Source organism: Neomonachus schauinslandi, chromosome 6, assembly GCF_002201575.2.
Source record: "Neomonachus schauinslandi chromosome 6, ASM220157v2, whole genome shotgun sequence".
NCBI classification, from domain to species: domain Eukaryota; kingdom Metazoa; phylum Chordata; class Mammalia; order Carnivora; family Phocidae; genus Neomonachus; species Neomonachus schauinslandi.
In genome coordinates this window covers 89475996-89502258 of record NC_058408.1, presented here as the reverse complement: position 1 = coordinate 89502258, position 26263 = coordinate 89475996, and the positions used below count along the sequence as shown (strand labels likewise).

Below are 26263 nucleotides of genomic sequence, written 5' to 3'. Positions count from 1 at the left end.
CCATGGAAGCCAAAAGTATCCTTAACAGCTTAAAGAACTGTACTTATTACTTCAAGTGCACTCCTTAATGCCTATTACCCCATCCCCCCACTCACCTCCCCTCCAGCAACCCTCAGTTTGTTTCCTATAGTTAAGAGTTTCTTATGGTTTGTCTCCCTCTCTGTTTTCATCTTCCTTTTCCTTCCCTTCCCCTATGTTCATCTGTTTTGTTTCTTAAATTCCACATATGAGTGAAATCATATGGTATTTGTCTTTCGCTGACTGGTTTATTTCGCTTAGCATAATACCCTCTAGTTCCATCCATGTCGTTGCAAAAGGCAAGATTTCATTCTTTTTGATGGCTTAGTAATATTCCATTGTGTGTGTATACCACATCTTGTTTATTCATTTGTCAGTGGACATCTGGGCTCTTTCCACAGTTTGGCTATTGTGGACATTGCTGCTATAAACATAGGGGTGCAGGTGCCCCTTCAAATCACCGTATTTGTATCTGTTGGATAAATACCTAGTAATGCAATTGCTGGGTTGTAAGGTAGCTCTATTTTTAACTTTTTGAGGAACCTCTGTACTGTTTTCCAGAGTGGCTGCACCAGCTTGCATTCCCACCAACAGTGTAGGAGGGTTCCCCTTTCTCCGTATCCTCACCAACATCTGTCGTTTCCTGAGTTGTCAGTTTTAGCCATTCTGACTGGTGTGAGGTGGTATCTCATTGACGTTTTGATTTGGATTTCCCTGATGCCGAGTGATGATGAGGTTTTTTTCATGTGTCTGTTGGCCATTTGTATATCTTCTTTGGAAAAATGTCTGTTTGTGTCTCCTGCCCATTTCTTGACTGGATTTTTTGGGTTTTTTTGGGTGTTGAGTTTGATTTAGGTGGTTTATACATCTTGGCTATTGTGGATAATGTTGCAGGCTGTTGAGCATCTTTTCATATGCCTGTTGACTATTTGTATGTTTTGGAGAGATGTCTATTCAAGTCCTTTGCCCATTTTTTAATCGGATTATTTATTTGTTATTGAACTGTAGGAGTTCCTTATATATTTTGAATACTAATCCCTTATCTGATATATTTGTCAATATTTTCTCATATTCCATGGATTACCCTTCTGTTGATTATTTCCCTTGCTATTTAAGCTTTTGAGTTTGATATAGTCCCCCTTGTCTGTTTTCTGCTTTTGTGGCTGCGCTTTTGGTGTCACATCTGAGAAATCATTGCTAAGACCAATATGAAGTTTTTCGTCTGTGTTTTATTCTAAGAGCTTATAGTTGTATGTCTTATGTTTGAGTCTTTAATCCATTTTGAGTTGATTTTTGTCTATGGTATAAGATAGGGGTCCAGTTTCATTCTTTTGCATGTGGATATCTGGTTTTCTCAGTACCATTTGTTGAAGAGGCTACCCTTTCCCCATTATGTATACTTGGCACCTTTGTTGAAGATTATTTGACCGTTTATGTGTGGACCTATTTCTGGGCTCTTTGTTCTATTCTAGGACTTGATATAATCCCCTTTTACTCAGGAGGCCATTTGGTGAGCCCACTACTCTTATCTGTGTTCATTTTTGTTGGTGACTGAGAACTTTTGCATTTTAAAGTCTTCTAGATGGTTGAAGACACCAGAGAATGGAGTTTGAAATAATGCTTGCTATTGTTATATTTCAGGTCTATCATATGCAAGTCACACAGTTGGTTTCACGCCACCAACTTCACTGACTAGAGCCGGAATGTCTTATTACAATTCCCCGGGTCTTCATGTGCAGCATATGGGAGCATCCCATGGCATCACAGTAAGTATTCAGAGGGGAGGAAGCCACACTTGACTCTCTTGGTGGTAGCAGCCGCTGCTTCTTAGGAGAACCGGGGCTGATGCCCTTAGACCTTGACCTTTCTTCTCCCTCCCACCATCAGTTCACCTTCAAACTATAGAGACTTCCCCTCAGTTTGATACCAAATTCTGGTGGGGAAACTAAAATCCTTTCTAGGAGACAAAACTTCAGCTTCACTTTCTGTGAAAAATTACGCTTTGTGAAATGTAATTTGAACTCTGGCCAATGCCTTAATTAAACTCTGGCCAGCTCTTTGTCATAACGAATCATTGCTGGTTGCCACAATGTCTAAAATATTTATTGTCTGCATCTTCACAGTTCACTGATCCTCAGTATTCTTCTTGAAATTAGCCTTATTTCTGCTTTCACTCAGAATTTTTTCTCCTGGAATTAGAAGGAGCCTTAAGTGTGTTTGGTTCAGACTTCACTCAGGGGAGTTTTTTCTTTAGAGCTGGTTGTTAAGTTGACTAATAGAGCGATTAGAAATGTAACTAATGGGGGTTTGAGAATAGGAGAGAAGTGAGGGTATTTCCGATAAGGGAATCTTTAAAAGAAGACTCTTACTCTACAAAAGCAGGACGTAGTCCTGAAGCCGTTTTTATTGGTTTGATGGGCTTTATGTAAAAAGAAACATTTGGTTGAGCTGCAGCTTTCAGGATGTTGACAACTTACTTGAGTGACGGAAGGAACTTGGGGACAGACAGTGGACAGAAAAGATTATAGAGTGGAGGATGAGGCAGCTGTCTTAATTCTAGGACTGTCCCATCGAGGGGCCCAAGTCCAGTAGTTTGGTCAGTGCAAGTTTCATAGTAATTTTGCACAGCTTTCTCTTGGGTGTAGGTGCAAACTCCACCTTAAGTTTTCATTAGTAGTTCAGAAACCAGTAGGGCTAGACAAGGAACTCGCTAGTTTCTTGTCTCTGTCGCTCCCCCTTTTCACTAGCCCCCATTTGTCAGGCTGTTAGAAATGAGCCGTCTGGACCCAGACTGACCTGCTGTTCTGTCCTCTCTACAGAGGCCTTCACCGCGGAGAAGCAACAGTCCTGACAAATTCAAACGGCCCACGCCACCTCCGTCTCCCAACACACAGACCCCGGTCCAGCCCCCTCCGCCTCCACCTCCGCCGCCCATGCAGCCTGCGGCCCCCTCGGCAGCCACCTCGCAGCCCGCCCCTTCGCAACATCCGGTGCACCCCTCCTCCCAGCCTTAATGCATGTGCTTAGTCTGCATCTCCTGTTGGGACTCGTACAGTGGAGCCGTCTACTCAACGCCAAAGGCTTCCTTCCCTGGCATTTTTGGATCTGACTTATTTGCACTGAGGTTATCTAGGCTTCACTATTAATTGTGTTGTAAGTGTTTGTCAGAAACGCAGCCAGTGTTGTGGGTCTACAACACTAAACAGATGACTTTTTCCATCAGTGTTTTACTTGAATCTACATGTACGTCCATTCCCTGGCTGGAACATTTGCTATTCGATATTTGGTAATTCAGCAGCAGTGTGCAATTTTTGCTTGGCCCCAGAGCTTCATTTTCCTGGCTTTTAGGTTTGTAAAATAAAAAGGGATATCTTTTTTACATTTTTTTTTTTCATGAATTTGCAGAAATTTACTGAGCTGTTACTCCCCTCCCCCCGCCCCCCATTATAATGGTGTTTACCAAACATACCAATAATTCAGCACTACAATTCAGACCTTTGAAAATCTAGCTTTCGGTGTAGAATGGAAAGTTAGATATCAGTGCCCAAGACAATATATACTCTTTGATAGAGCTTTCTACAGATACACTTTTTATAGGTTATTTTCAGTATATGTCAACATCCATGTCTCTTGTGAAACAGATAGGCTAAAGTAATGGATCACATGGCTGTACCTTTTCCACATACATGTGGGATGGATAATTATTGTATATTAAGGTGTGATTCTTTCCTTATCTTTAGTGTTAACCTACCCAGACTGGCCCCTCTAACACGAGTCGATAAATGTTGTCCTGCCCACCGGTGGTTTTGATGGCTGATTAGACACACTCTTTGATTTCTGCTGCAGAAGGCAACATGATTGTAACAGAAACAGCTATTTTCCCCTTTCCATTCTTCGTGTTCCCCTAAAATAGAGTTTGAACAAATATTTTAAAGGTGCAAAATACTATTAGAAAGTACTATTTGAAATGAACATTATAGGAATCTCTTGGCATAACAGCCACAGAATAGTTTATTGCTTGGCAGAAGAGACAAGAGGTGAGAAGAAAGTAGCACATTAGCTGGATGAGCGCTTGTGTCGCCCAGTATAAGCAAGTGCAGTGTACAAACAAGTATACTCTGAATACGTTATTTCCACTCATTTAGCACAAATAAATCGTTTGGTTTCACTTGGAAGTGGAACACTGTGAGTCACTCTTTTCTTAATACTTGCAACATCTTTATTTTTGCTTTTCAGCAGTTACTGTTTTGTACTTTGGTAGTAAAGTGATTTTTACCACCTGTGTTTGCATATTTATATATGCTGTGGATGAAAATAACTTACTAGAGAATGTATATTTTATGATGAGAATGTGTATCTGTTGGATATAATCAGAGAACTGAAAATTAATTTATCAGTAATTTTTAAGAGTCCATGTTTTGTGACACCCATCTCTAATAGCTAGCGCTTTATTGAACACACTCCTAAAAATAAGGAACCGTGACATTGTAGATATTTAATAGTGTACAGTATAGAAACTTCCATTTTTGCCTTCGAATGCATATTTAAGAATTACAGAATGAAACAAGTCTTGTTGGAAAATAGTGTTTGACTAGCATTTTAAGAACTGGAGAGTAAAAGCAACAATAGGATTTTTCACCTCTTCCTGCTTCCACCCCTGAACTTCACTCCCCAATTGGTCTATATAAATTTTATTTATAATCTGTATGTAATATACATAATCATAGTACAGTTCTCAAATAAGGGGAAGAAGTTTGGCATTTAATTATTGAGGCTTTAGGTTTTTACTTCGATCAGACGGGGTCCTAGCAAACCTGGGGATCTCACCAACAGCCTGCCGCCCCTCCTGGTACATTGCCATTCCGAGGAATTCTGAGAGGAGGCAAACCCATTTTGCCTTCACGGTACAGTTCTTGGTTTTTCTCATAGGAGAAGTATGGTCTATGTTTACAAGACTCTTTCATGAGCTGATAGAATTTAATGCTGTTGGATAGTGGCTTGCATGCAAACGAGAAAGTCCATAACGGAACGAGCTTCCCTCCACTTCCTGTCAATGGTTCCCTCCTGAAAGCACAAAAGTCGAAACATTGCCAGATGGTGATTGAAAAAGCACTTGGCGTGAGCAAACTGCTCCTAACAAACGCCTTTTAGAAACAGGTTCCTGACTTTCAGACTTTTGCAGAAATGGAGTGCTGGTTTCCCTAGACTCGTCATTTCATTTCAAAATAAAACACAGCTCCTTCAAACAGCACTTTTTCGATGTAGATCGAGTTGCCTCTCCCTGCGGACATTCAGAATTGGTAGAACAAACACTACTCTTTTGAATCTGTGCTGTTTCAGGTCCTTCTCGGGTGGTTTCTGACCCCGCGTGGCACCTGTCACTCGCGGGTAGTGCACCTGCCAGGACCATTCTTGCTGATGGTTCAGCCACCAGGGACCCATCAAATTCAGACCGCAAGCCCATGGAGGCAAGAGGCCACTCACCCATGGGAAGTTGACTTACCGCGGCCGCTTCTCGTGGGGGCTGAATATGGTTCCTGCCATTTCTGCGGCCCACGCGCCCAGGGGCACCCTGGAGCGGTTCCCTGAAGGCCTCTGTCCAATCAGGAGCCGGCCCGTGGGCAGGCGGGCGCACCAGTAGCTTCTAGGAGCTTCCTTTCCCTGTCTTGCGGACAGAGACCCTTGGCTACCACTGTGCTGCTAATAGGATAAGTACTCTGTTGCCAGATTACCATGCCTTTTATACAAAACCAAATTAACTTCTCCAATACCTGACACCTCTCTGGGCTCTGAACTGCTTTCTCTCATCAAGCATGCTGGCATTCTGGACAGAATTCCAGAAATTTGGCAGATGGTGGAAATATTTAAAATTTAACTTGCTCCCTGTTAATTGAGAGGAGTTTTAAACTCTGAGCTCCTGCGATACTGACCAACCATGGGATGAATGTGTGACCAGAATGTGGCTTTGGCACCAAGTGCCGTTGTCCCTTTGTAATTGGCTTCTAACTGATTGGACCAGAGATCACTGATAATGTGAATTTTTGTTAACTGTTCAACTGTAGGAAAATAGAATATGTATCTCCCTCTGTTAGGTAGACATGAACTTTTCCTGCACGAAGCCTTGCTTATAGAGGATGCCCAATAAGGCAAGAAAAAGCCTAGTAACTTGTGCCTCGAGAGCACAATATTTTTATCTTACCAGTACGGAAGAATCATTTCTATGTAACCTGATCTTCTGTCTAGTACTTGTCTTATAGGTAACCAACACTGAAAACTTTGTAGTGGTAACTACCAAAGAAATACATAGTAAAACAACCTTTTATTTCCAAATTTATTAAAGAGCCAGCTGTTGACGCTGCTACACGAGTTCCATGCTCAAGAGCCATTGTAAGAGATTAAGGGGTTTTTAGGTTTTCGTTTCTGGTTTCTTTTTCCTATTTTTTTTTTTTTTAACATACACACACAGCTGTTGGCATGTTGTCATGGGGAGCATTTCCAGAATGCTCAGCAGTCGTTAACAGCCAAGCCCTGGTTGCCTCTTGTGAGGCGGTGGAGGGAATCCTATGTTCACGATAGCGTGGGTGCTGTGTGTGTGCACGTGTGTGTGTGTGTGTGCATTCATGCCTTAACTCGGGTTACTGCTCAACTTCAGTTCTTGACTCAGTCTGCACCGTCATCGAGATTGTAGTGTACATCTTGATCTGAACTTCATCCTGGCAAAAACAAAGTTGCAGGCACAACAGTTTAGGAATGCATTCCTCTGGAAGAGGTTTTAATCAGGTTGACCCTGAGCCTTTGGACTTTATTTGGAACTCAGCATGGAAAGCAAAAATGGACTGTCAAACAGAAAGACATCAACAAGGAAGAGAGGAGAGCCAAGTGCTAGCATGTCTTTGCCTCTGCATCTCCGTGCACACTATGTTCATGATAGCTTGTTTACAACTTGACTAGGTTGGAGTTCTGGTAATAGTGGCAATCTTGACATTCTTGGTCAGAGTTTAGAGAGATGTAAGACTTCCAATTAATGTCTTATTTACTTTATGTTGATTAGTCTTTGATACATGTGCTGAATCAGAAACCTAAATAAAGATAATTTTTTAAAATGCACCTCTTGAGCCTTAAAACCTCTCTCTTTCTTTCTGGTCTTTGAGTTGGAAAATGAACATTGTTTCCCTATTTGCTTCTGATGAACATCTGACTTTGATTCTAATCCTAAAGGCTGCCTTAGAAAGTAAACTTAAGGACAGGACACGGAAGGGGCTAGTACTGTTCTGTTTCTTAAACGGGATGCTGGTTACCTGGATGTATTGAATTTTTGAAAACTCATTGAGCCGTATGCTTATGATTTGTGCACTGTTCCAAGTCTGTGTTGTATTTCAATTTAAAACCATACATCTAGGAGATTATGAAAAGTGACACTCATTCCCCAAACTGTCACATTACATATAAACATACGTGTGTGTACACATATGTGCACACACACGGCATGCACACATTTAGGCTTTGGATATGACCTCCAGTATATTTGTGAGCTTACTCTTAAATCCATCTCTGTGGTTTCCTCTTTCTTTTGTAGAAAGCACGACTCCAGAATAACTTCCAGGTTTGAGTACCAGCTCTTTAACTGAGCCAGTTACTTAGCCTGTCTGGAAGTCCAGTTCCTTCCCTGCAAGATACGTTACCTGCCTCGCTAAAATGAGAAACCGGGAGATGAAAACCTCAAGTGCAGTCCTTCACACAGGAAGATAGACACTAGTCTCATGCATTCATTTGGGAAGAAACTCAGAATGGGTATTTGGGGTGACGTGTTATACAGGTTTGAGGGCTGTATCGTTGGTCAGCTGCATTTCAGTAAGCCCCTGGCATTCGGTTGGGGAAAAACATGGTACAGAGCAGGATCCTGTCTTTGGAGCATAGTCTTCAAGAACCTGGTTGTTACACAATCTTACGGGGGCAGACTTTGAATCTAGGCCCTTTTCTGTATAAAAGTACTAAATGGACCTTGAGTGACTTTTGACCTCACTCTGGCTTAAGCCAGATTCCATGTTCACTATGAGTTAATGAAAGATTTTAATTTGGCTTTTGAGCAAGGCCTCTCTACTCCTGGCAGCTACTAGGTTTTAGTGGAAAATGTTGCCCAAGAAATGGCCCAGGACCTCTGAATTCAAGTCTTGGCCTCATTCGCCAGCCTCAGTTTTCTAACCTGTACAGTGGGGATAGCCATTGTAATTTGTAAAGCAAGATTTAAACAAAGTGCTTTAACAACAAGTAGAGTTTAAGCTACGTGTGTATTTTTTTTTTTTTTTTAGTACCTTTTAGAGGCAGTGTGTCCACTAGGTGCATCTGAAATTGAAACTGTTGATGGAAATTTTGTGTTTATATAAATAAAACTCTCTACATAAATCTGGGCCTTTTTTTTTTTTAAGGTTTTATTTATTTGAGATTGAGAGTGAGAGTGCATAAGCAGGGGTGGAGGGAGAGAGAGAGGGAGAAGCAGACTCCCTGCTGAGCAAGGAGCCTGATGTAGTGCTCAATCCCAGACCCAGAGATCAATGACCCAAGCCAAAGGCAGACTCTTTAACCAACTGAGCCTCCAAGGCACCCCTGGGTCTTTGTTTTAATGTTTCACTATTTAAATTAAAAACTCGTGGAAATACAGTTGTATTCAGTCACTGATATCTAATCCAGGCCCAAACTTTTTAACATTCTCTTTAGAAACAGAGGAAGAAGCAGTGAGTGGTAAATTATGTTTCATGTCTAAATTTTATTATGACATGAGAGATTGAATTCCTGTCCCTCAAAGTTTTCTGATATCATCCCTAATTCCATATTACATTGAATGCTATTGAACTAAATATATTGAGAGCTTTCTCTGAAGACTGTATTTTCTGATACCCTATGAATGATTTAGTGTAAATTTCAAGATTACTAATTATCCCCAAAAGAGATCTTGGTAATTTTTTCATCTTTTTTTTTTTTTTAAGATTTTCTCCATTTATTTATTTGAGAGAGAGCACACAAGAGCGGGGTGGGGGGTGGGCAAAGGGAGAGAGAGAACCAGACTCACTGCTGAGCAGGGAGCCCAATGCAGGGCTCAATCCCAGGACCCCAGGATCATGACCCAAGCTGAAGGCAGATGCCCAACCTACTGAGCCACCAGGCAACCCCAAATTTTTTTCACCTTAAAAAGGAACAGCCAGACTCAGAATTGAAATGGATGGCGGAATTAGTAGACAGGGATGTAAAAACATTCTCCGTGTGTTCAAGTAGGCAGAAGAAAGTGAGCATGATGGAAAAAATGTAAAATATAAAATAGACTCAGATTGAACTTCTAGAGACAAAAATCTAATGTCTGAAATTTAAAACAACAAAAAACTTGCTACTTACATCTGTGGATTTCTGTTTGTGCTCTTTAAATATTCCTTTAAAAGGCAAGTATCCTGCAACTTTAGTGAATTCATTTATTAGTTCTTAGAGCTTGTTAGTGGAGTCGAGGGTTTTCTATATACAATATCATGTCATCTGCAAATAGTGACAGTTCTTTCTTTCAAATTTGTATAATTTTATTTCTTTTCCCTGCCTAATTGCTGTGGCTAGCACTTCTAATACTATGCTGAATTAGTATAGTAGGGAGAGTGGCATCCTTGTTTTGTTCTTGATCTTAGAAAAAACAATGTCACCTTTTCACTGTTGACTATGTTATTAGCTGTGGATTTGTCATATATGGCTTTTATTATGTTGAGATACATTCCCTCTATACCCATTTTATTAAGTTTTTATCATAAATTGTTAATTTGTCAAATGCTTTTTCCACATCTATTGAGATGATCACATGATTTTTATCCTTCATTTTATTAAAATATATCACATTGAAAAAATAAAATAAAAGGCCACTCCTGAAATTCGAGTTTAGCCTAGTTGACCTACCTTCCTCCCTGCCCTCCCTGGGGTTTGCTTTGCCTGGGTGCTCGTGAGCCACTGCTGGCAAATCCTCAGCCTGGGGAACTGACTACTCCTATTAGTCACTGTAATGTTGGGCACGAAGCCTCAGGTTTAAGGGAGCTAGGGCACTGGAAGATGTCCCGCGAGTTCAAGTCTGCCTACGTCCGGTTTCCTGAGCTTCGTTTTCCTCACCTGTAAAATAGGAATGGGAATGGGGTCAGTAGGATTCAATGAATATGTTGTTAAAACTTCAGAAGTATAGGGTTCTTTGTATTGTAGCTTCTTGAGGGTTTGCAAGTACGGGAGTGTTGTGCTTGGAGAAACAGTGCAGTGGGATCCCACGGCATTCGAAGAGATGAGGGTCAGAGAAGACTGACGGACGAACTGATCTTTAACAGATTCTTGAAGAGCTGTTCAGGAGTGTTCAGGACAGAGGAGACAGCGTGTGCGAAAACCTGGAGTAAGAGCATCCGTCCACGTAGACGGTTTCGGTTCCCCGAAAGCAAACCGAGACAAGGACTTGGGTGCAGAAAGCTTGCTTGGGGGTGACTCCAGGGCGTGGAATGAGAACTCAGAGGAAGTCGAGACCACTGAAGGGCGCGTTGATGAGCCTGTTAGCCTAAGGGGCAACTGGAGTCCGACCCCATGGGGTGTCCCTGAGGAATCATTTAGAAGTGCCTCAGAATTGTCCCACCAGAGCGCAGGAATGCCGGGACTTGGATTCACCAACTCCTTTCACCTGTTGGCTAAAGGTGCCGGGGGGGGGGGGGGGGGGGGAACCACACCCACATTTGCATTTTCTAGGTTGTGTGTGAGGCTCTCTCAAAAGCCTGGGCCAGGACCGCTGAGAGTGACCTCTCATGTTTAATGAGAGATGCTGGCAAGGTGCACGAGTGTTTGCGCTGAAATCAGGCGGGCCGAGAGGCCACGACGCCTCACACTGGTGGCCTGGGAACTCAACACCTCTCACCATCAGTTGGTTTAGCCTGGAGTACTCATGGAAAAAAAGGGTTTTTCCCAGGAGTTGAGAAATGCCATGTGTTTTATTTACCTTCTTTTCCTCCAGCTTGATTGAGAAACGATCAACATACGACACTGTGTACGTTTTACACGCACAGTGTACTGATTTGATATGTGGATATATTGTAGAATGATTGCCACAGTAAGGGAGGTTAGCATATCCACCTCGCGTAGTTACAACTTATGACAATTTGAAATACTTTTTACCTTAAAATGAGGGAAATTCTTATTTTACAAAGATCCAGACTCCTGTTTTCTCTCGACAAGTAGGATCACAGATTCCTCCGCCACGCAAGCACACGGGGCTGAGCAGCAGCTCGACCCTCCTCAGAGCCCAGCATGCAGGTTGCGAGCGTGGTGCCCGCCGGCTTCCGAGTGTGTAAACGCCTGGCGTTGAGTATCTGAGGAATGACAAAAGTCTGAGATGGCTCGAACTGTGTGTGCGCAGAAGAAAGAAGGGCGAGCAGTAGGGCCGTGGGAGGTGAGCACTGAAGCCCGTGCGGGGAGAGGCCTCCACCCCAAGGCCCCCGCGCGAGTCCAGCCGAGAATACGAATACGGACGCCGGAGAGCGACACCCAAGGAACTGTGGTCAGTCTGTCTGTCTTGTGAGCCTCATAGGGAAGGTTGGCCAAGACTGGAGATGGGATTCAAGCGTCCCTGGATTCTCTTCGCTGTGGTACTAATTTGTCCCTTGTGCTCTTTAAATTCAGTAATACACAGCGTTGCTTCAGCAAGCTGGGCTGAGGGTGTGCCCAGGGGTCTAGAATCTCGGAGATTAGTCGGACGGGGTATGCTGGTAAGTGTTTAGCATTCTGCTCTCTTGAGACTAAGCCCTTCTTCTTTTTGCGTGTCAATTTTTGTGGTGTAAATGCTCCCCAGCAATGGGATCGCGAGCCTCCACATGAAGTCCCTGAACTTGGGGGGACTAGGCTGTCGTGCACCATTTCCATTGTGTTTTCACCAGAGAGACAGGTTCGTTGTAAATAACCTTAAAAGCTATTTAGTAATAGTAAAATGTAGTAAATTAATTAGGACCTATGATGTTTTCAGTATTTATGAGCTGTTTGTACTATGATCTTTTAAATTATACATTTATATAATTTAATTTTTAGTAGTCTGTGTTTAACAGCCAGCTGACAGAATTCCTGAAAATGTAACAGTAAGTTCTTGGGGGTCTTGATCCTGTTCTAGGCGCCTCTGGCTGGGAGCAGGGTGTGCTGGGGTGGCAGGAGGTCAGAGGAGGCTCCTGTATCCAAAGGCCGCTGCTGTGTCTGTCCTGTTGCAAAGGAGGACGTGGTGACAGTGGGGAAGGTCATTTATTGGGGGACCTCAAGCCCCGAGCCCAGCTGCAGGCTGAGAGCAAGCTTGGGTCTGGCCTCAGCAGAGGACAAAGGATGGGTGAGACCCCCCAGGAGTCTCAAGACCGTGAGGCAGCCGCTCTCGCTCTGGTGGGGAGGCTCCTGTGTGTCCGGTGCGAGACCGCCGTTTAGACCAGGCGCGCTCCCCTCAGGATCTCAGGCGGCGCAGATCTCCCCCCGACTCTGCCTTTACCGCCCTCCCCAACACCCGGGTCTGCAGCCTGGACGGCGGGCCAGGACTTCCCTCCGCGGAAGCAGACGCATCACGCGGAGAGGGGGGCGGGCGCTGAGGGGCTCTGCGGGGAACTTCGCCCTACTCGCTGGAAGCCAGTCCAGATGAGACAGGCTACCCCGCAGCTCACCCCCCTTTGTTGGACTATAAACTGGCACACACGTTTAATGGCCTTGGGTCGAATCAAACAATTAACTGGAAGGCCAGATCATCGGGCTCCAGAACGTGGGATCTCTTGATGGAAAAGAAATGTGGAGACAAAGTGGACGGATCATTGTGAGGCACGCCTCACAGACAAGGAAATCCGGAGCCGTGGCCCTTGGCAGCTGCCACAAAATCCTTGGGAAGCTGTTGGGGATAGAGTAGCAAAAAATGTGTGTGTATTGGGGGGTGGGGGATGAGCTCAGACTGGAGGGAAGGGAAAGCCGCGAACTTCATTTGGTGGCTTCCCTGACCTATCTGTGTGTCTGTGTGGGGAGGCTGTGCCCTGGGAAGCAAGGCGGCCTGTCTCCCTCCAGGCTCAGTCCAGCATCTGAGAGTCCAAGATGCTTGGGTCAAAGGGGAAATGGATTGAACTCTCCCTGGTTAGTTGGTATGAAAGATGTACTGTGAATTTCTTTTCCAGCTATGATAATGGTGTCATGGCTATTTCTTTCTTTCCCTTCCCTTCCCTTCCCTTCCCTTCCCTTCCCTTCCCTTCCCTTCTCTTCTCTTTTCTCCTAGTCAGTGGCTATTTCCCTGAGAACTTGGGCCCCAGATCCCTGAGAAATGTCAGGACGCTGGAATGAAGGTGCCAGGGAAGGCCACAGAAAGAGAAACCCATCTGGGCAAGATTCTGGGTTTACCAGGAGACCTTTCTGCAGGACTTTAGGCAGATTATGTGCCAGGCGGAGCTTTCCCTTAAATCTGAGTCCAAAGTCTAACTCAGCAGAGCCATCCCATGGTAGGGGACAGGTTGCCAGAGAGGTCAGAGTACAGCTGGAAAGAGCAGAGCTTGAAGCAGCAGAAGATACGGGTTTGAGGTGAACTAACTCTTGCCTGACTCATGACTTTATGGGAGTTTCTAAATCTCACCAGTCTTGCTTTGTTATGTTTTCTGACTACTTATTGATGTATATAATACATCCAGCCTATTTCTTATCTGTAAATAAAAACAATATTTCTAAAAGATCTGCATCTTTTAGAAGTTCATAAATAAAATATTTACAAATGCAATGATAGGGTGTTTTGGGTTTGCTTTAAAATAATTTATGGGGGGGAGGATGAGGAAGGGGGTGTGAGCATAGATAAAACAAGATGGGCAGTATGCGACTGCCTAAATTACGTGATAGAGTGTTCTCTACTTCGGTATGTTTAAGATTTTCACAATAAATTTTTCAAAAATAGAGGGGAGGGAGAGGATCAAGAGATTTTAAGGATGGAGAGGAAGAAGGGAGTTTTGAGAAGGACAGTGCTAGAGATGCCACATAGGCTATTCTAGATTTTGCAAGAAGGTGAAAGTATTTCATACACCATCCCCCCAAAATGTGAACGATGGCGAGAAGTTGCTCTGTACCGAAAACAAGTTTGTGGCTTTGTGAATTGTGGATGCTGAGCAAGTGAATTGATATCCTGGTAAAGTGAAACACAAGGAAATGTTCACTCCTTTATTCCCTTTTTGTTCCCATGTACACATTTTCATGGACAATAGGGCTCACCTGGCGGGGGCTTCCCCTTGGCCTGGGAAAGGCCACTGCTTGCAGCTGTCCCAGGGTGTTCAAATTTTTTAGTCGAGATGTGGTGGTGTTGTCATGGTTTAAGGTGACCGTAAGAGGCCTGGGAGTCCTGACCAAGGTCCATCAGTAATGAGGCTTCTGAAGAATCAGTCAAGTATCCAGACACTTCGTCAAGTATCAAGAGAGACCCCTAGTAGTATGCCTGAGTTCAAGAATGACGCGAAAGAGAGGAAATCACTGGGCTTTATGTCACTTTGGCTTTTCAATTTCTTTATGGAAATATGAGGCTCAACTTTTGGATGCTTTTAAAATTGCTGGCCTTTCTCTGTGGTGAGTGTTCATAACTAATTGGATAAGCCCAGGTTGTGTAGCACGAGGGGGTGTAAATCAAGGTGACGCACAGAATTCTCTGAGCGTCTGGCTCTCAGGTGGGCTTCATACCCAGTTTAACAATTTCAGAGCTTTGCAGAAGCTTCTAACTTGCTTGTCTCACTAGCCCTAGGTCAGTACTTAAGAACGGTAATTTAAAAGAATTTTAAATGACCACACGGATGTGGGCAGCACGTTTCTGATACTCTGAGCTCCAAGGGATCATCACCTATTTAGTCTTGGCTGTGAAACCGAATGGTTTACTAAAACTAAATGTAAAGAAATGTGGGGTGGAGGAAACCTCTAATATTCTCTACTCTCCTCCTAACTTCTCCACAAGGTAGAATTTGTTAATTTGACTGGGTTGGAGTCTGGGGCAGTGCCAGCTGAGACATGAATCAGCACAAGTTGGATTAGATTCTACTGGTACCCAGAATTCCAATCATTTTCCTAATCCGAGGACCCTGTCTTCAAGTTCCATCCCCTCATCTGAAGAGGTCCTTGGTCCTCTTCCTTTGTCCTAAAGAAAAAACCTCAGAGAGCAGTTTGGCTCAGTTATCCAGAGTTGGCATTACTGAGATGGGAAATATAGCAGCTTGGAGGAAAAGAGGAGTGGCTTTATTTGCAAAGCATTTAAAAACCAAGTTCTTTTTTATGTTACTTACTTTCTGTGTACTTTAGGAAAACAAGTGTCTTAAATTGGCAGCAAGATGTTCAATTGTTAAATAGATTTTACTACCATTTAGGCAAAGTGCAGGTTACTCATGTTTTTGGCCTTTTTTATGCATTGAGAATCTCTCCAAAGGTAAGGGGGAAATACCTACATTTCAAACCCTGAGCCAGGTTGACCTGAAATATCTATGAACCCATACCCTGAGTTGCATTTTTGTTTGTTTTTGCATGATACATGAAATTATCTATAAGCTTGGCTCAGCCCATTTACATTTCTGAAGGAAAGTTGAGCCTACCTGAAAGAGGGCGCTAGCAACTCATCCATCTTGACCTCTCCAGGTTAATCAGTTTCTGAGAATTTTCCTTCTCCAGGATTTACCATCTCATCAAATCTGGCAGTAGGGAGACCAGAATAAACAATTCAGTTGATATGAAGTGTGGCTCCTTTTTTTTTTTAAGCTTTTTTTCTTTTCTTTTTTGCATCAGAACGTGCTTTTGTTTTAGCCACTCACTTATATCTTGAAAGCGTAAGTGCGAGCATCAGTGGACACTTAGATCCTGGGATGAATTGCAAACCACTAGGCATCCATTTCCTGAGACTTCTGCATAGAGTGTGTGGGACAGGTATGTTCCTGTATCTGAAGCTCTCACGACAGGGACTTGGAACTTAGGATAAGCAAGCCCTCAAGATATGAGAACTGTTATTATGTAGTCCTCTATTCCGTGACATTATCACACCAGGATTATCATGATCCTAAGGTCTGATGATAGATGTCCACCTAGCTTGTCATCTCTCTAGGTTTTTCTTTTTTGCCCATGCAATTAAAAAAAAACAATGGCTTTCTTCCAAAACCACTTATTTTCTGTTGGCTGTAGCGTCATGTGAATGATGCATCTGAAATATGTAAGATTCCTTTCAGGATTTTTCTGAGTCATTTATAAACTCCTTTGGAGTGCTGTGCTTTCTTAACGAATTAGTTAGGTGCTTGATTCTTATGAAGTTTCCGCCTTCGAAATGTGGTGACGTATCATTTCTGAAAACTGAGCAGAACTCTCCTCCACTTGCCTGCTCTATCAGCCACGTCACTCTCCCCCAGTGTGTCCAGAAATTGAAACTGGGCCAGGTGGAGCTGGACGGGGCAGAGACAATGGGCAAAAGCTTTTGATTACTGTTCTTTGTCACTTCCTCCCCACTGCCCCCCGCCATGCCCAGGCCATTCTCATCGCTTTTTAAAAAAATACTGGGCTGATTAAGGACAGGAAGTTAGCTTCCTGACAAATATTATCAAGGACTGACGGGCAGTTGCAAGTTGCCAGTTACCTTTACTTTGGATGAACCTTCCTGCAAGAAGCCAGTGTGCCTTCCTCCAACAAAGCTGCACTCACACAGGACGCTGTGGATTCCGCCACGTAATAACACGCACAGGCTCTCTCTGACTCTCATGGCATTGTCCAGGGATGCTTAGCCTGGAGTTTGATGAACACTTCCTTCCGCTGAGCTGAGGGCCCTTGGAGGGGCCATGGGCTTGTGAGAAGGGACGTGTTGGTTCTAGAATGTTACTGTTCCAGGATTTGCTTTGTTTTCTTGTCGCTGACACACTTATCAAGCCAGGTTCTCCTTAATAACAAAAACCCAAATAGCTTCTCGAGATGAAATTGGGGAAAAGTACTGGAAAGACAGCTTGAATACATAATTCCAATAGGATTTTTTTTCATTACTTCACCTCAATGTCAGTTTTAAACTACAACTCTTTTTGAAATTTAGAGAATAAACAGTAGAGATCTGTCTGCAACAATAAAAATGGGAATCAGAGGCAAAGTGTATGTAACATTTTTGCATCGGAATGAGTGGGAAAAAAATTTGCCAGAAGGAGGTGGCTAGAGGTCAGGCGCTATTACTGTTTTGGTGTGGACCTCCCTAGCCATTCCACAGCTCCCTGCTCCCCGCAGCCGAATGTTCCTCGTTTCTCCTCCAGAGTGAAGAGCTGTGATGGGCGGGTCAGAAATCTTATCCCTGGGAAGGACCCATGTCTCGGATTGCATGGGAATGCTTTGGAAAAGTGCATAAACTGGAAGACAGAGCTTCAAGTCTCCTTTGGCCACAGGCTGGCTCGCTGTGTCCCCGGAACAATTCCTCAGCATCTTTTGCATCGAAGTCCAGCCCTGGGTCTGATATATAGGAAGGGCTCACAGACTCCTTGAATTTCTATATCTTATTCACCCAACTGCCTACACCAGGAATCTGGGGGGTGTCCTGGACTTCTTGCAGTCTCTCTCCACCCAATTTGAGCCAGGCACTAAATCTTGCCAACCATGTACCTGCTGTATGCGACTCAACCCTGTTTCCCCATTCCACTCCTGCCCCAGGTCAGGTCTGCCCTCAGCGCCCATGAGGCTGTTGTAAGAAATGATTTCCCAGCTGCTTTTCTGGCCTCCGGTCTTGATGCTCCAACCCCTCCTCCTTTTGTCTTTCTGGACAAAGCTGACCTTATGTCGCCCTTGCTGAGAATAGAAGTGTTAGCCTCCTCTTGCCTAAGGGATGAAGTGTTTAACATAATATAAACTGGGAAGCATGTTCGTAGTTCTTACTCTGGGCTCTTCTAAGTGTTCGGTGCATGTGAACCCACTTAATCCTTGCAGCAACTTTACATGGGGATGACTGTTAACGATCTTCAGTTTATGAGGGGAGAACGTGAGGCATAGAGAGGTTAAATTGCTTACTTGGAGTTAAACTGCAAGTATGTGATGAAGCAGAACATTAAGGTTTTTACAGAGCCCTGCTTAATCTCCTTTTGTAAAAACTTGAGTATAGTCGAGCCCCAAGGTTGCATTAGTCTCAGGTGTACAACACCTATATGCTGCACTGTGCTCACCACGAGGGTGACTACCATCTGTCACCATACAACGCTAGACAATACCACTGACTCTATTCCCTATGCTGGCTTTCGTCCCCATGACTCATTCATTCCATAGCTGGAAGCCTGTCTCTCCCACTCCCCTGACCCCTCAAGTCTCAGTTCCACGTCTAACTGCCTCCGCCTTGTCCCTTTCCTCCAACGATGCAAACTGCAGGCCATTCTCACCCTCCCCATATCCACCCCCTATCCTCCCAAACTTTTGCTCCTCTTCATAGCTCTGCCTCAAATGCTTCCCCCATTGACTCCTGGGCAAACTCCCACCTCTCCTTTCGGACTTGGCCTGGCACGCCTCCTCCATCAGTCAAGTCTTTCCACCGCGTGCCACCTCTGTTTTGCACACCTCCACATGTCATAGGGGCTGCTTGATGTTAGGAATGAGACAGACAACAGGAACTAAGTTGAGGGGTGGTCTTCAGGATCTTATGATTATTTGGGGAAAAGAGGCCAAAAGCCCTGGAGCAGAACAGTGTGCGCTATCCAGGAAAGGTGAGCACAGGGCACTCTGCAGGGACATATGTGTGTGCTGAGGAGTCTAGGGTGTGGGAAAGTATTCCTAGAGGTAATACTGCAACTGGGAACTGAGGGGCAAAAGGGAATTCACAGTGAGGAATTAGGAAAAGGATAGGTTTTTTAGAAAGAAGGAGCAGCATTTAGGAGCTCAGAGCTGAGATAGCGCATGGGAGGTCTGGGAACATGTGTAGTGTGTGTACTCACTCATCTCACTCACTGGCTGAGCACCTTAAGGACATCCAGTCCCCTCTACTGCCTCAAGAAGATCTCAGCAGAATTAGACTGGAACCCAAACACTGTAATCTCTGGACCTCTCTCCCCGTCTGTTAACTATAAGGGCCATGTGAGGAGGCTGCTGAAGTCCTTTGGATTTTCTGAGATTCTGTGAACCACATAAGCCATAGAAGCCAAGTAGGAGGGTCTTAGTCTGTGAATTGTCTGAGAGCCCTGGAAAACCAGAGATGATGCTCAGGCCCTGATTTTCACCTTTTAGTGAAAAAAAAAAAAAAAAAAAAAGGACAGTGTGGGGGTGGGGGGAAGGTAGTTGAAGCGAACTTAGCCACTACATGCTTTCTCTCCTCTGCAAGGGGCAAGCCTCTTGCCACCATCCCTGGTCTGAGTGTAAGTGATGGTGACTCCCTTGCTAGGGCAGCTTCTGAATAAATAGCCTTTGCTTGTTCTCATTTGGATGGTTTTCATTCATTTCCACAGACTGAAAGAGGTTCCTTTAAACTCTGGGTGTTCTGTTCATTTTTTTCACTCTTGGATCCATTTCCCTTTTCTTAGAATACTGGAGAATGTTTTCATCATCTACAAACATTGACCAAGATTAGGCATGTTCATGCTGGAAAGGGCACGATTTTGTAAGAAATCAGCGATAGCACCAGATTCCCACTCTGTCACGGTACTGTGACTCTTAGCATGTCCTTTGGCCTTCTTATAGCTCCACCTGCTTACCTATAAAATGGGATTGAGAAATTATTATCTGCATAAAGGCTGGAACCACGGCCATGGTCCTCAAAGTTTGCATCTAGTGGTACAACTCTCAGTACTTTCTCACTAACCCCAGTCAAATAAAAACACATCTAGACTAAGGTATGGAGAAATTTTATTTGAGACTATTGCAATAGGGGGATCGGACTATTGCACATTCTGAACAGAAGATCTGCAAGAGTCTCAAAAGTTTCTGCAGACTGGTGTGGTCAGGAAAGGCTCTTCTGCATTCTGATCTGGGGATCAGAGTTCATGGGCCTGTGGGAAGGGGAGAAGCTTGACTAAAGTTTGGTCAAGTCATATTAGCCAATATTTTATCCAGATTGGTTGGTGGGGGCAAACAATTCAGCTAATCATTTTATGAGACAAGGAAGGGGAAGTTGGAGAGTCTGTGTCTGGTCTTGTCTTAGGTAAACAGAGTGGCATCCATGGGTCTTATCTAAGTCACATGAACTGTGGTTCTTTGCAGAAAGCCATTTTGAAATACAGAAGTGTAGGGGGATTTCTTGACTACTGTTTTCTAGGAACATAGGGCTCAGATAAAATTCAACATTATCATTCGCTGATGGATGAATGGATAAACAACACATGGTAAATGCATTTAATAGAATATTATTCAGCCTTAAAAAGGAAGGAAACTCTGACATGCTACAATACCCATGAATCTTGAGGACATTGTATAAGTAAAATAAGCCAGTGGCCAAAAGACAGATGCTGTGCGATTCCACTTCCACGAGGTCTCTAGAGTCGTCAAAATCATAGAAACAGAAAGTAGCACAGTGGTTACCAGAGGTTGGGAAGAGAGGAGAGTGGCGAGTTATTTTTGAATGGGCATAAAGTTTCAATGTTGCAAGACAAAAAGAGTTCTGGAGATTGGTTGCACAATGATGTGAATGCGTTTAACACCACTGAACTGTACACCTGAAAATGATTAAGATGATAGATTTAACGTTGTGTGTCTTTTACTACAATCAAAAATTTTAAAAAATTCAGCATTGTCAGTCCCTTCTTTTTTTTTTTATAACTTCTATTTTTTTTAAAAGATTTTATTCATTTATTTGAGAGACAGAGGAGAGAGAGAGCACGAGCAAGGGGAAGGTACAGAGGCAGAGGAAGAAACAGACTCCCTGTTGAGTGGGGAGCCTGAACCAGGCCTCGATCCCAGGCCCCTGGGATCAGGACCTGCCGAAGGCAGACACTTAACTTACTGAGCCACCCAGGCGCCGCCATGTCAGTCCCTTCTTTTGTTCAAGATGAATAAATATCATTTATCGTTGAACAACTCAGAGGTGGGCTTAAATCTCCTGAGTGGAAAAATCATCTAAAAAATAGTCTCCTGAAGACTCTCATTGGTGTTGTTTCTGCAAAATCAGTTAAATCATCTACTGAGAGGTAGTGGATAAGATCAGTTGATTTAGAATCCCACTGATCAGGCACTTTAAGAGAAAGATGACTAGAGTGAAATAGAGAAATATTAATATAAATAGTTATTTTAAGTAAAGAGCCAGGAGTTGCATCCTGGGGCTGTCTATTCCAGTAGATTCTGAGAGGCAGGTGGTAATCCAGCACTGCTCATTGAGTTTGTTGAAGCTAAGATGTCAGTGCTCTTGGAAATGCTGTCCATGGTCTTGGTTGCCTTGTATATAAAGGCACACATGACCTGAGCATTTTGCCAGATTTCTTTGGTAGCCCAGACAGTGCCTTTCCAGGGAGAAATCTGGCCCATGCATGGGCTGCGGTGGGGAAGAGTCTGTCTTTTGAGGTCTATAGAGGCTTTCGATTGCAGTACTTCCTCAGATGTTGGGGAAAAAAAGCCAATGATGAGGCAACCTAAAGTCCCAAGCAGGATCTGGTCAGTCGTATTTTAGTTCTTGGTGATGTCACGGCAAGAGAGAGGGAGAAAAATTGGAAATGTTAGTTCGGATGGTTGTAGACAGATTCTGAAGGAAAATAAAAGAAGCGAAAATTTAACAAGGTTTGACGATGTGTGCAAGATGATAGGATCTAATTCAGTTTACAGGAGTTCATATCCATCAGTTATCTGCAATTTACAAAGAGACTCAGACTGGCTCAGAAACAATGAACAGGGCCAGAATCTGATAATCCACAGGTTTTGCTACTGTTTTCCACTGAAACACAAAAATTCTCTCTAGAGTTATCCCTCTTTGTATCAAAGATAATCACAAAGAAAGATCATTCTTAATCATAAAATAAAGCTAGTCTCATTAGATATAACCTGATTATTTACAGAGGTGCAGCAAGAATGATGATTTAATGTACAGGCCTTTTTAAGTTTGCTTTGCTGGAAGTTTTCATAAGAAATCTTAGAATGGACTTCTAAAAGTTTCTTGAGACTCGAAAGTCAAGCCAAGAATTCACCATCAGATTTCACCTGCAGTACGCATAGATTTGGGTGAATTCCTCTCTTCTCAAGGTCCCTCAAATAGCCCATATCCTGAGCTTGTCAGGAAAAGAACATTTTACTCCTCTGTAAGTCTGCAAATGCTGTAAGCCAGATACCAAGGGCTGGTTTTCGCAAGAGGGCTTCGTAAACACTGGCTCTAAAAACTCAACCTTATTTCCTCAAAACTAACTGGTCACACCTAATTCATTCTCAAATATAACATTCTGGACAAAGCCTTTGTTGTATAACCAATGTTTTCTATTATATCCTATTAATAAAGAGGTCAGATTCTCGTTGAACCTATGCAAATAGTTATATTGCCATGCAAATAAGAATACTCAATAAGAGTTTTCAAATTCTCGAGGAATCAGACAAAGAGAAAAAGATAACGTTTCATTAGAAATGTTTCATTTAGAATGTTTCATTTCTATTTTTTCAAAAGCATAGACTTCAAAATTGTAGGTAGCTTAAGAGAAAAGACAAAGGAGTTCCTTATATCCAGAAAACAGAATATTAAAGTATTAGTAAAATTTCAAAAAAACAAAAACAAAAACACCCAAACCCAAATCATCCCTCATCAGTTTACTCAGTTCTGTGTAATTCTTGTTCTGCTCCATCTTGGATTAGCCGTCCCATGAACCCATTAATTTCCTTGTTAGTGCTGGAAATCCTGACTCAGTCCAGTGGTATGGTCTCAAAATTGTTTAAGCAATGACATTAGAAGCCTGTGCTTAAGGGTACTTGGCTGAGCCCTTTCCCTTGTGGTTCTGAGACCATCCTTTGTCAAAGTCAAAGCACTCTGGCCTGTAGCTGATTTGCAAATGTGTTAAGGGAAGCATCCGAATAAAACAAACTCTCTGTAGATGACAAAAGACTTAAAGTGGTTGTGGTTAGCTTATTAATGATAATTTTCAAAAGTGAAAGATCTGATAAGAGTTCATTAAAAAAAATAATGCAACTGGCAAGGAAATTTGTTTGTTCCTGTGGCAGGCAAAACAAAATAGGATCAATCTAAAATCAAAGTGACAAAAAAAGATTAAAAAATAAAAGGAGGTATGAGACACCTGGGTGGCTCCGTCATGATCTCAGGGTTATGAGATCGAGCCCCGCATCAGGCTCTGCGCTGGGCATAGAGCCTGCTCAAGATTCTCTCTCTCTCCCTCTGCCCCTCCCCACCCTCTCAATAAACAAACAAACAAATAAATAAATAAATAGAGGTAACATGATCGTAAAGAACTTTAGCTATTTCCCAAAGTAGGAAGATTTCATTCATTTAGCAGAGACAAAATTTAGTTTTGCATTAGTATAATATTTGATACTAAAGCTCTTTTCTTTTTTAAGGTTTTATTTATTTATTTGAGAGAGAGAGAGAGAATGAGAGAGAGCACAAGTGGAAAGGAGAGGGAGAAGCAGGCTTCCCGCCAAGCAAGGAGCCTGATGTGGGGCTCGATCCCAGGACCCCGGGATTATGACCTGAGCCGACTGAGCCACCCAGGTGCCCTGATACTAAAGCTCTTTTATAGAAAAACTTATAAATAAGCCCATCAAACTTTGGCCAACATTGACCATGACAAATAAAATTCCCTTTCTCTGAAACTTTACAACTTTCTGTATCCATTCAGATTTTGTCCTATACGTCCCTCTCCCCCTTCTTAAACACCCAGTGATTACTTTAGGACAAATCTACTCTCCTTTCCCTTAACAAGTGCACATCCTGGATACCTTGTATTACTTCTCTCGGTGATTGTTTCTCCCAGAGAGTCTCATTCAAGGCTAATTTTTTTTTTTTTTTTTTTGAGAAAGAGAGAGGGAGAGAGATGTCATCTTCTGAGCTGTGGACTAAATTTTGGACAAAGGGCTGAGGAGGACCAAAGGCCCTCTGGGTGTCTCCAAAGCCCATCTAAGTGTCTTAAATAGCCCATCTGTGTCCAGGTCGTTTTTTCAGCCTCGGGTGATTGCTCTTGGGGTCCTTGAGCCCCTTGAGAATCCTGAAAAGGGGAGGGCCACCTTGAGCTCCAGGGACTATAGGAGCTGAGGGGCCAGCATGGGAAGGGGAAGGTTCTGGCAGGGAGATAGAGGGGTGGAGGAGGGAAGGGTTTTGAAGGGGAACAGATCCAACAATTCAAGGGAATTTAAAGGAAGGTCAGACTTAGTAAAAAGGAGGAAGAAGGAGCCACGAGGGGCAGGGAATGACAGGAAGGAAGATTTCAGGTGAAGGCCAGACTGAGGAGTTGTCTCATTTCCTCAAGAGGTCACTCAAGTTCCAAGTGTTCTTTAGGAAAATGTGGCCATTACTGAAGATCTTGACCTGAATCAGTGCCATCGTGGCAAAGCTTGTAGAGAGAGGGAGAAGAGGAGGGGAGTGACAGAGAGAGAATTATTGTTCTGGATCAAATTGTGTCCCCTCCAAAGACATGTTGATGAGCTAACCTGGTACCTGTGAATGTGGCCTTACATGGAAACGGGGTGTTTGCTGGGGTAAGCAAGTTAAGATGAGGTCATTGGGTGGGCCATAATCCAACATGACTGGTGCCCTTATAAGAAGAGAAGATAGGGACACACAGGGAGAAGGTGACCATGTGGAGCCAGGGTGGGGCAAGAAGGGCTCTTCCCCTACAGCCTCCCGAGGAGGACAGATGCCTCCCCACCCCCCCGGCCCCATCCTAGACCACTGGATTCCAGACTTCTAGCCTCTAGATCTGTGAGACAACACATTTCTATTGTTTTAAGCCCACTAGTTCTGGTATTTTATTATGACAGCCCAGGGAAACTAATATAGCTAGCTAGTAACCCATGGGATTAGATGATTAAATCAGATATAAGACCTTACAGAAGACAGAAAAGATACTAGTTGTCTTATTCCTCTAATGCTCCTCGCACAATCCCAATCCCCCTCATTCAAACCTCAGTGGAGGAGCTGAGGGAACTTTCTTACAAAATAAACCGCTAGAGAAACAGAGGAAAAACTGAAGAAGCCTCGCTGAAGAGCCAGAGAAAGTTCTCTTTGCCTGAAAGAATCAGTGTAGCTTCTTGAAGTGTTACAACACAAAAATGGCCAGAGCACTGGATCCACTCACCATCATGGATCCTATATCTCCAGGACACAGAGTCCGAGAAGCCAGCATGAATACCGGGGTGGAGACGGAGGGACCCGAAAGATGGTCAGCATTGATATAAGACATGGCACCCAAAAACTGTCAAAGAGAAACAAATCCAGATTCAGGTAAGGAGAGACTTGGTTTAAAAAGACTATTGTAGGTGGCTCAATCCCAGGAGGGGAGGGTGAAGGGAGAGGGGACAGTATGGAGTTTCAGTTTTGCAAGATGAAAAAGTTCTGGACCTCTATTGCCCAACAGTGTAAATACACTTAACATTGCTGAATGGCAAACTTAAAAATAATTAAAATGAGGGACGCCTGGGTGCCTCAGTTGGTTAAGTGTCTGCCTTCGGCTTTGGTCATGATCCCAGGATTCTGGGATCGAGTCCCACCTCAGGCTCCTTGCTCAGTGGGGAGCCTGATTCTCCCTCTGCCTGCAGCCCCCCCACTGCTCTTTCTCTCTGTCTCTGACAAATAAATAAATAAAGTCTTTAAAAAAAATGATTAAGATGGTAAAGTTTATGATATGCATATTTTACCACAATTAAAAACATTTTAAGTTATTAAGAAGAGAAGAGACATAATATGGGGAGGGGGCCCCATTGCAATTCAGATAACACTCTGATCACAAGATCTACAAGCATCTCAAAGGTCAGGCCGAAAATGGCTTTTTCTTTTATAAAGAGGAGTAAACAAAGCTGAAAGGACTGGGTGTCCACAATTAGGTGAGAGGGTGTATGATTAGACAATTGATCAGAGAATGTCTGTGGTCAGCTAATTTTTGAAAAATTCGGTAAGGAAGGGCTGTTCTGTATTCTTTTTTTTTTTTTTTTTAATTTTTTTTTTAAAGATTTTATTTATTTATTTGAGAAGGAGAGAATGAGAGACAGAGAGCATGAGAGGGAGGAGGGTCAGAGGGAGAAGCAGACTCCCTGCCGAGCAGGGAGCCCGACGTGGGACTCGATCCCGGGACTCCAGGATCATGACCTGAGCCGAAGGCAGTCGCTTAACCAA

The 26263-nt window shown here is 43.4% G+C and overlaps 1 protein-coding gene across 1 annotated transcript in view; it reads left to right on the top strand.

The window, feature by feature from the left end:
- Positions 1-7296, top strand: part of CCDC6 (coiled-coil domain containing 6) — a 106133-nt gene extending 98837 nt beyond the window's left edge. The window contains exons 8-9 of the mRNA XM_021699733.1: positions 1660-1784; positions 2838-7296. Coding sequence (XP_021555408.1) covers positions 1660-1784; positions 2838-3032 — 320 coding nt within the window. The 3' untranslated portion in view covers positions 3033-7296. The remainder of the gene's footprint in view (positions 1-1659; positions 1785-2837) is intronic.
- Positions 7297-26263: the final 18967 nt, after the last annotated feature.